The 10,416-nt window shown below is 44.9% G+C and overlaps 1 protein-coding gene across 5 annotated transcripts in view; it reads left to right on the top strand.

The window, feature by feature from the left end:
* PPP2R5C (protein phosphatase 2, regulatory subunit B', gamma) overlaps positions 1-10,416 on the top strand; it is a 142,628-nt gene that overhangs the window by 117,328 nt on the left and 14,884 nt on the right. For all 5 annotated transcript variants that reach the window (XM_012647076.1, XM_012647075.1, XM_012647079.1 and 2 more), the window contains 3 exons: positions 2,592-2,762; positions 5,985-6,112; positions 8,464-8,565. In XM_012647076.1, the coding sequence (XP_012502530.1) occupies positions 2,592-2,762; positions 5,985-6,112; positions 8,464-8,565 (401 nt within the window). The remainder of the gene's footprint in view (positions 1-2,591; positions 2,763-5,984; positions 6,113-8,463; positions 8,566-10,416) is intronic.

Here is a 10,416-nt window from a genome sequence, read left to right as displayed (position 1 = left end):
TTTTACTGTATTTTCTCTAGTGGGTACACACCCTTAGTCCTCTGTCTATATTTGAGATCTTCTCCGCACTAAAGGGTGAGAGCTCTTATAGGAGAAAGTAATATGTAAAAAAATTCCATCTGTTCCCCCCAACCTTTTTCTATTCAAAAATAAAAGGGAAAGAAAGATATATGGAAGGAGAGGGAAAGTATGCAAAGTCTGTATTACGATTTTTCTTTGTGCATATTTCTCATAGTCCTGTAGTGGCTAAAGAACTCACCACGTGCCATGCTGTGTTCACCACAGACTGGGGCTTCTCCCACCACCTGTGGCATCTCTGTCCCACTGTCCACTGTCTGTCCAAGCCTGAGCCCTGATCGCATTCCAGCGAGAGCTCAGCGAGTGGGCTGCACCCAGTTTCCTTTCCATCCAGAAGTAATGTGAAACGGGATAGAGTTTGTGAATGTTTTTAATTCCCACTAACATAGTTAATAATAGAGCAAATATAAATTTGCAAGAGTGAGGCTCTTAATTGCAGTTGTCTGAAAGAAACAAGAGACAGTACGCCGGCTTCGCTCGGGTCCATCCTCGTCAGCGTAGCGTGCAACCATGCAGACCCCGTGTGTGCAGTGCCTTGTCTCCTGCTGTGCAGATAGTATCATGGTACTAGCCTGGCTTTAGAAAGCAGGTTTTGTTTTCTGTATGTTAAAAACATTCAGACCCTCATCTTAGTAAATTTCTTCCTTTGAAATTCGTATTTTATGAAAACACAAAGGCCATTTTGTCTTCCTTCAGCATCAAAAGCATGTCAATGATAAGATGAAAGTGTGGACTCTGAAGGTGTGTACCCGCTTGGTGGCGCTGGGGACACTTGGTGTAAACGTGCGTCTCTGAGGCCCACGCCGAAGGGACCTCTAAAGTCATGTGCATCTAGGCTCAGGAATTCATTGAAGTCTGATCCTCTTAAAAGACTAAGAAATAAAGGATGTTTTTTTGCCCCCATTTGTGATTTGTAATTAATATTTTTCATTTGCAAATTTGTGTACACAATACTCAAAAGCTTTCTGAGCACATTAAACACATTCACTATTGTCGCGAGAAGAGTAGAGGCCCATCAGATAACTTAGGGAAGTGAAATTGTGTCCATTTTCATTCACCTCCCTTTAGGCTAATTGAGCTTTACTGCACAGCCTGGTGGCAACTCTGCTTTCTCCCTAACATGCCAGGACAGGAGAGGGGGCGCCCAGGACTTGAGGCTGGGCTGCTGGCATGCCCACCCAGGCTGCTTGCCCTCTCCAGGGAGCCAGCAGGCCCTCCAGTTTCTTAAGGAAAGCTGGGTCCTTGGAACGCACCCAGCAGCGAAGAGCCATTGTTGCCTGGGATTAGCATTCCCTGAGCAGACACCCTCCTCTGCAAAACACTGTCCTACTCTAAAGCAGCTGAACTAGCTGGGTATTGATGACAAATTGTTCCAGTGGCGTGAAAAGTAAATCCAGTTTGTGAATCTGATTCCAGAAATAGCACCTTTTCCAATGAAATGGCATAGCCAAATCCACTGTGTTTGATAACCCCTTATATTTCTCCTAATAAAATTCCATTTGACAAGGAATGGTAGATTTATGAAGTGATTTGCACCTGCTATATCCTTACTGGTGGTTCCAATACCGTAGTATACTAGGAGTGCAATAAATGTCTGTTAAATAATTTTGAGCTAGAAGTAGGAGGAAAATCATTAAATGATGCATTTTAGAAATAATACCTTTTAAAGACAGTTGTGTTGTAGATTTTTACGAGACTTCAAAACTAGGAGCACTTTCTTTTTTTATAAATTTTGGAATTTTATAAATTATAATATTGTAAAAGATTGTCCAGGAGCCCAAATGTCAAAGCAGCAAAACAAAATTGTTATAAATCAATGTTTTTTAAATGCCCACCTTGTTTTTTAACAACTGTAATGATTAAAAGGCCGGCTTGCTAAGCAGTGAGCTGTGTGACTAGTGAGTGAGAACAACCGGCCGGTACCAAAGGACTGACATTTACAGCAACCGCATGGCAGTCTTGGTGCCAGCATGGCAGCTGGTGGTGGCTCCACGGTACTGCTGTGACCAGGCCAGACAGTGGCGTTAGGGTAATAGGTTGCACTTGTACGGTGGTATGTGCCAGTGTGTGCTATATATGGACTTACATGTAAATGCCTATGGTGTATTGTTGTGCTTCTTTAAAACTAAGATAGCTAAACTCTAGAAATATTATTAGTCTGCACTGAGTCAAATTCAATATTTTGTGCTGGTATGATCTCCTAACTGCTTATTTTTTTTAGTCTTTTTTTCCTTAAAGCAATTGACTCTTACTGAAATGGAATTTAATCAGAAAGAGTGGGTCACATAAATTAAAATTGTGATTCTGAAGTATATAGAATTAAGCTGGGCACAGTGGCACATACGTGTAGTCCCAGCTACTTGAGAGGCTGAGACAGGAGGATTGCATATAGTATAAAATTGTACCTATTTCTCTAATTACAAAGAACCGTGTACGAATTCCTGAGTTCACGGGTCACTGTCTCTTACCTCGTCACTTCATGGGCATCATTCCATGTGTCCTTTCTCTTGTAGGTGGTGATGGCACTTCTCAAATACTGGCCAAAGACTCACAGTCCAAAAGAAGTAATGTTCTTAAACGAATTAGAAGAGATTTTAGATGTAATCGAGCCATCGGAATTTGTGAAGATCATGGAGCCTCTTTTCCGGCAGTTAGCCAAGTGTGTCTCCAGCCCGCACTTCCAGGTACGTGGGGCCTGGGGAGGGAGAGTTGCACTATTTCAGGATCTTCATTCAGGTAGTCTGATGGTGGAAACCTCTAGCTCTGAATTTCTGTCGTTTCGTAAGCTCTTCATTTCTGGCATTGTATAAACTCGTCTCCCCTTACCCTTTAAAAGAGATTTATAGTTCTGATTTTTGTCACTACCAAAGTCCAGAGTGAGAAGGCTGCATTAGCCAGAGCTGCCTTCCACTTTCTTCTTAACCCTCAAGCCAGCCTCAGCTCACCAGCGCTCAGAGGCTGTCATCCCCAGGGGCCTCGTCAGCCTGTCTGCCTCCGTCTGCCACCCATCTTTTTGCATTGTTGGGTGACGTTTATTGTGTACGCATCACGAACAAGGTAAAAATCTGGGTTCAAAATGAGCAAGACCTCTTGGTGTCTGGGGAGTGGGTGATACAGTGGGAGACGGAGGCTGTGTGGCAGGGGTGGGGGGGCGGATTCGGGGAACACATCAGAGTTACCTCCCCAACCCTGGGTGATCAGAAAAGGCCACAAAGGTAAGGGGTCTTCCACAGTGAGCCTTTCAGGATGGTTATTGAAACTAAAACCAACAAAATTCAGACAAGAAAGCACAGCAAGTGACAAAAAATTAAGAAGTCTGTCTGGAGCATGGGCAGCAGTTGTGAAGTGAGGCGGGCTGAGTTGGGGTCAGAGAAGGGAGTCTCTTCCATGGCAGATAATGGAATTCTTCTTATTTTAGAAATTCCTACAAGTTCTCACATGAGGAATTAGGAAAGGAAAATAGTGGTTGTCAAAACGTGCAGTGTGAGCAGTTTGCAGAAAGGAGCTATAGCGTCAGCACTGCAGGGCACAGGCCAGAGCACTTGGCACTGGAGCACCAGGAAGAGACTGAGGGTCGTTGGAAGCTTCCTGAAAATGGAACCCCCATCCCCAAGTGCAGAAATAGCTATTGACATAGGTAATGTTATACTTCCAAGAGAAGACAGGGACGAACGAAATCGCCGTGTGTCGTTTTGATTAAAAAGCATGTTACAGGAACACAAGGAAGAGAATTCCAGGTCGGGCAGACAGAGCGTGAGAGGCTGTGCAAGCTGCAAAGAGCCAGGGGACGGGGCCGTGGTCCCACATGTGTGCAGAAGCCTTGCCTCCCACGGGCCACCCCAGCCAAGCACAGTGTGAAGGGACACCAGGCAGGCTGTGACGGCTGAGGGCGTGTTTGGCACCAGGACTCCCTATGGCCATCAGCTGGAGGCTCCCCTCCCCAGCCCCCTGGCTCTCTCATCTTTATCCCCACGCAGGCTGAGTCCATCTTGGCTTCTGCTTCAGATCAGCACAGAGTCCTTTCCTGAATCTTTTCCAGACACAAATACATGAGGCCAGTTCATTCTTAACTTTTAGATTTTTTTTATCAGAAAAAATTGCTGGTGTTAGAAACTGAAAAAAAAATCAAAACTTAAACCATCAACCATCTTAAGCTTCTGTTTTCTAATTCAGGCTTAAAATATTACCTGCAAATATGTTTGTAGATAGATAGATAGATGCCTTTTAAAATACAGGGAATGGAACTCATTAAATAAGAATTAGTCTACAAGCCATCAGTGTGATAGTGACCTTTTTTTTTTTTAATTCACACTTGTGTTCTTGTGTATGTCCATCCCTCCCACTTCAGCTAATTCACTCCTGTTCTGCAAAGTTCATCCCAGCTCACTGCCTCTGAGAAATCTTCCCTGATTCTTGAGCTTGGCTCGGTTCCACCCGCCATTCTCTCTGCATCCCACCCGCACACACGGCACCACGATCTCAGAATCTCTAGGCTGTAGGCTTCTGGCAGCAGAAATGTCAGCCCCCTCTGCTCAGAGCGTCTGGGTGCTGCTCTCAGATCCGTGCAAGTGTAGGTGTGATGATGGCATGTGGTTATGTAGGAGAAGCTCCTCTTCCCAGGGCAGCGTGTGCTGTGACCGGGACAGGCCAGGTGCCCTGGGACTGCCGCAAACTCTCAGATGGTTCTGCAGAACATGCACGTATGTGCTTATTAATTGTGGAGACAGCAAATAGGTGTGAACTATTGCTGGATCTGGGTGGAGGGAGGTGGACACTCATCATACTAGTCTTTCAGCTTTGTGTATGTGTGAAAGTTTTAATAATAAAAATGGGGGAACCCTCCAATGCCTTCCCGTGAGTCAGGGCCAGTAGGCCCGGGCTCCGTGATAAGCCTCAGTGACCTCAGTTCCTCCTGTACCCACCACACTTGTTCACTCCCCTGCTGTCTTCCCCACTGATCCTCAACCACCATGCTGGCATCTCAGGACCTCCCTCTGGTCCCTGCTCAGATGTCAACTCCTCTACGTTGAAGCCACCCCTCCCCACTCAAACCGCCACTGCCCATCCTCCTTCCCTGCTGCCTTTCACTGCGCAACTTTTCATTTCTGGTAAATTAAAGAATCATCCATCATCTGTCCTCCTCCCTGCTAGAACAGAAGCTTCATGAAGGCAAGGATTTCTGCCTTGGTTTCCCTGCTGGATGCTCGGTGCTGAAGCACGTCACACACCTGGAGACCTAAGAAACATGGGGGAGCGAGTAGGGTGCTGGAGGGGTGGAACAAACTCCTTTGATTGGGTCCTCGGGCTAGCCCAGTGTCTAGCACAAATGTTTATTGAATAAACGCAGAAATAAGTGACAGTGTTCTTGATTTTTTTTTTTTTTTTTTTTTTTTCACTCTGTTGCCCAGACTAGAGTGCCGTGGCGTCAGCCTAGCTCACAGCAACCTCAGACTCCTGGGCTCAAGCGATCCTCCCGCCTCAGCCTCCCGGGTACCTGGGACTACAGGCACACGCCACCATGCCCGGCTAATTTTTTTTTCTAATATTTTTAGCTGTCCAATTAATTTCTTTCTATTTTTGGTAGAGATGGGGGTCTCGCTCTTGCTCAGGCTGGTCTCGAACTCCTGAGCTCAAACGATCCACCCGCTTCGGCCTCCCAGAGTGCTAGGATTACAGGCGTGAGCCACCGCACCCAGCCTTGATTTCTTGATATTCAAGAAATTATCTGCTTCTTTGTTGACAGCTCTTCAAGGTTACAATGTAGAGTATTTGGAATTTATGGAAGTAATTGTAACTTTCTGATCCGGTATGATTAGTTATCCTCTTTGTAGGTTTAACAGTAAGGACACCTGCCTGAGGTTCCTAAGCATAGTCACCAGCACTGGTCGTGCACTCCTGTCTTTCAGGTGGCAGAGCGGGCACTGTATTACTGGAATAACGAGTACGTCATGAGCCTGATCAGTGACAACGCAGCCAAGATTCTGCCCATCATGTTCCCGTCCTTGTACCGCAACTCGAAGACCCATTGGAACAAGTAAGAATGGCTGGCTCTCATCTTTTCTAGTCACTTTTAAATGTTGCATATTTTGCTGATGGTTCAATTAGAATAAAAATCTAAATTTTAAATATCAGTTAGAAAACAAAAATATTGATTTCTTTGTGGACTTCTAAATCACTTAGCAGTGCGGATTGTATGTGTAGCCTTTTATTTTACCTCCTTACCCTCATTTCAAACCGTGTAGAGTCACGTCTCTTTGCAGCCACCTCTCTGCCGGTTTCAGCAGCAGCATTCCTGAGGCCTCTTCCTGAGCTGCCTCCAGAGCTGCGAAGCTCATGGGGCTCAGCCCTGGCAGGAGCACAGTGGCCTCCCTGTTCTCAGGGTTGTCCCTTGAGCCCGGCTGACACACACCCTGGGTGGGGCCCTCTGTGGGACCCAAGGACCAACCCCGTGTCACTACCCAAGAACAAAAAGGAAGAGCGGTGACCTAAACACAGTCCAAGGAGTTGAAAACACTTACTTCTACTTCTCTCCTTTGTATTTTTACTTAAGGAGGATGAATAAATCAAATTATTAAGCAACACTCTTTTAAAATTTTAAAGGGAAATTGCCAATGCAATGTGGGTGCCATATTATTTTTTAATACTGAATTTAATACTCTTGTTATTTAAATAAATGAGTATCAGTTTTTCTTTCTCCATCTTCTTTCATTTTTTTCCTCTGTATATTATAATCATAACTCAGAATTTAAAGCAGGGAGAGCAGAGCTACTACGATGTCTAGTCCTGCTCCCTTATTTTGTAGACCTGGGAAAGGAAAGTGAGACTTGGAGGGAATAGGGAGCCCGACTGACCTGCAGTCCCTGAGCTGGTGAGCAGTCACAGCTCTCGGGTTCCAGCGCAGTCCTGACTCTCAGGGTCTGTTGCGGCACCCTCCTGCCATGCCGCACAGCTGCCTGCTGCCGCGGGCCACCCCTCTGTACACCTGTCCCTGCCTGCTCAAGGCTACAGGAGTGCTGCCCCCTCCTCAGAATCAAGCCACAAGGCAGCAACCAGACAGGTATTAGCCCACCTGGAGCCCTGGAGCACTGAGCCAGGCAGTAAGTACACAGAGTCCTCTGGGCGTTGGCCGTCCAGGAGGTGACTAGAGAATAGCAGACAGACCACAGTCAGCCTGACCTTGCTTCACGTTCTTGCTCCGTGGCTAACTGGCTGTCTGGACCTAGGCAGGTGAGCTCTCTAGGTCTTTCTCGGCCAGTTTTCTCATCTGAAAAATAGAGAAAATAAATTGCTTTGCTTTACAGCAACCTTCACCTGGTTGTGAAGATTAAGATAGCGTTAATGTACATAACGTACCTGGCACATGCTTGAAGCAAGCATTGAGTACACGTTTACCGGCACGTTGTGACTGCAGTCTCAGTGGCGGCGACGGCTGGGACCGTTGTAGCAACAGTACAGCAGTCATAGCTGTTAGCGCAGGATCGCCACTTGCAACAACCTTTTCTTTGTAACTGTCTTTCTAATTGAACAGAGCAGGTGATAACAAAGGCCCCCAGAGTTTCACTGTATGTCCCGTGTATCATTTAGTATGAGGTAAAAGCCAGCACAGTTAGTAACTGACTTTCATTTCCTGCCCATTGCAAAGAAAGAGTATTCTTTTAAGTGTTTTCTAAATACAATTTAGATTTTATTATAAAATGGGTTAAGAAGTAGTTATGATTTGAGAGTTAAGCTTTTTGGTTTTTGTTTTTAACTCTGTTGTATTGTTGCTCGCAATTCTGTGGGTTGACCAGGCTCCGCTGGGCAGTTTTTCTGCTTATCTCCCTTGGGGGCTCTTAAGTGTTGCAATCGGGTGGCACCTGGGACCAGAGTCATCTGGAGGCTCAGCTGGGACAGTTCGGCCTCTCTCCCTGTCCATGTATGTCAGAGCCTCACAGCTAAGTTCTGATTAAGCTGTTTCATGCCAATTTTATTTTCTGCCTTTCAAAGCTCTACTTTGTCATTATTAAAATTAATTTTTCTGTCCTCAGTGAATTAAGATTGAGAGGAAACTGACATTTATAGGAAATAGTTATCCCGTTATTGTCCTCTTTATAATTTTGTCTTAATTATATTTGTTCAAGTTTCAACATGTTTTATTCAGCTTCCAAGCCAGGTGGCTCTTGGCTACTGTCAGCCAGGCTGCAGACCAGGCAGCCTGCTGTGCTCACAGGAGAGCCGTCGTGAGGGAAGAGCCCGCAGGTCCGTGCGCTGACTCTAAGGAAGGAAAGTGCATGAATCACAACTAACAGGCTCCTCATTTGGAGGCTCGGGGAGCTTGTGGAATGTGGGGCTGCAGTAGAGGTGGGGGAGGGGACCCCGAGTTTCACCGTGAAGTTTTCTTCATAGGACGATACATGGCTTGATATACAATGCTCTGAAACTCTTCATGGAGATGAACCAAAAACTATTTGATGACTGCACTCAACAGTTTAAAGCAGAGAAACTGAAGTAAGTTGCTCCTTTCACAAGTTACTGTTTCCAGGAGGGTTTTTTCCCTTAATCCTGAATAAACCTCTTGCATTGTTTTGTCCTAAAAAGTGAATTTTTCCTCTTATACTTGGAAAGCACATTAAAACTATGATAATAACTTACTACAGAACACATATTTAAAGTTATCTATTCTCTCCCTTATATTACTAGTTTAAGCCTCTTTGCAAAAAGGGCATGTGAAGTCAAGAATTTAACATGCTGAATTTCTTCTTTTCTCAGGGGATGCTTACAGGCTATAATGCATAGTAATTTTTCTTGTTTATAAGGCAGGAATTTGAATTATGAGAGAGCAAGAGTCTTCATTTCAGTGTAGCTTTATTCTAATTTAAGGATCTCCATGAATGTAGGCATTCTCTGGAATCTAGTCTGTCCTTTGCAAAATCAAGATCCTGCTCTCATGCCTTTGAGGACTTTAGAGCCCACATCTGTCCATGGATGGTCTAGGTGACAAGGTGCTCTGTCCCTAGACTGTGTAAGTAATAATATGATTAGTTGCCAAAAGTCACTTTGAAGAGTTGAGTGCGGACTGTTGGCAGGTTTTATTCTTTGCTTATCACTTAAAACTGGCTAAGATAAGCTGGGCCCAGTGGCTTATACCTGTAATCCTAGCACTCTGGGAGGATCGCTTGAGCTCAGGAGTTCAAGACCAACCTGAGCAAGAGCAGGACCCCATCTCTACTAAAAATAGAAAAATTAGCCGAGCATCATGGCATGCCCCTGTAGTCCCAGCTCCTTGGGAGGCTGAGGCAGAAGGATGGCTTGAGCCCAGGAGTTTGAGGTTGCAGTGAGCTACAGTGACGCCACTGCACTCTACCTAGGGTGACAGTGAGACTGTCTCAAAAAAAAAATTAAAAAGCTGGCTAAGATAAGTTTTGAATGAATGTAATTCAAAATACAGTATATATAATATATATACACACACAAAAAAAAACTGTCATTTATTCATTTTTTAGATAAATATGTGTTTACCTATACGCCAGGCCCGATTTTAGGTTCTGGCATTACAGCAGTGAATAAAACATACAAAAATGTAGCAAAGGGCCATAGCAAGATGGGCCAGCTGTTTCTTTAGGTCTTCGAGCTGCACAGTTCTCATATCGGAGCACAACACAGTGTTCGGATTTGAAACACCTGAGCACCAGGGCTGTTCCGATGGCAGATCCTCCTCCCATAGAATACCATAGCTTTCTAAAAGGGACCTTAGAGATCATGTAGTACATTTTCTAGATCCAAATGTACTTTTTGAGTCCAAAAATCAGATCCAAGTTAAGTGATTTACTGAAGGTCATGTAACTCTAAAGGTAGAATCAGCAGCCCAAGTCTCCTGCTTGTAAGGCTCCTCCTTTTTAATGTTGTCAGAATTGGAATGCTGGCTCTTTTTACCTTGGTTCCTTTATGCTGTGGTATACTCTTGTTTTTCAGGGGATATATAAGCTTTTCATCAAAATTATATAGGTCTGGGCCAGGTGCAGTGTCTCACATCTATAATCACAGCACTTTGGGAGGCTGAGTTGGGAGGATGGCTTGAGGCCAGCCTGGGCGACATCATGAGACCCCTGACTCTACCCCAAAAAAAAATTTTTTTTTTTTTTTTTGAGTTATATAGGTCTGGGCCAGGTGCAGTGTCTCACATCTATAATCACAGCACTTTGGGAGGCTGAGTAGGGAGGATTGCTTGAGGCCAGCCTGGGCGACAGAGCAAAACCCTGTCTTTAAAAAAAAAAAAAAAGGAAAGAAAGATTGGGAGAAACCCGAAAGAATCTGGTAAAGACCATTCCAGTTGGAGCAACCAGCCACAGGGTTCTGGGT

This window comes from Propithecus coquereli, unplaced genomic scaffold, assembly GCF_000956105.1.
Source record: "Propithecus coquereli isolate 6110/MARCELLA unplaced genomic scaffold, Pcoq_1.0 Scaffold256, whole genome shotgun sequence".
NCBI lineage: Eukaryota > Metazoa > Chordata > Mammalia > Primates > Indriidae > Propithecus > Propithecus coquereli.
The sequence above is the reverse complement of the archived record's forward strand: the minus strand, read 5'-3'. Positions and strand labels throughout refer to the sequence as shown.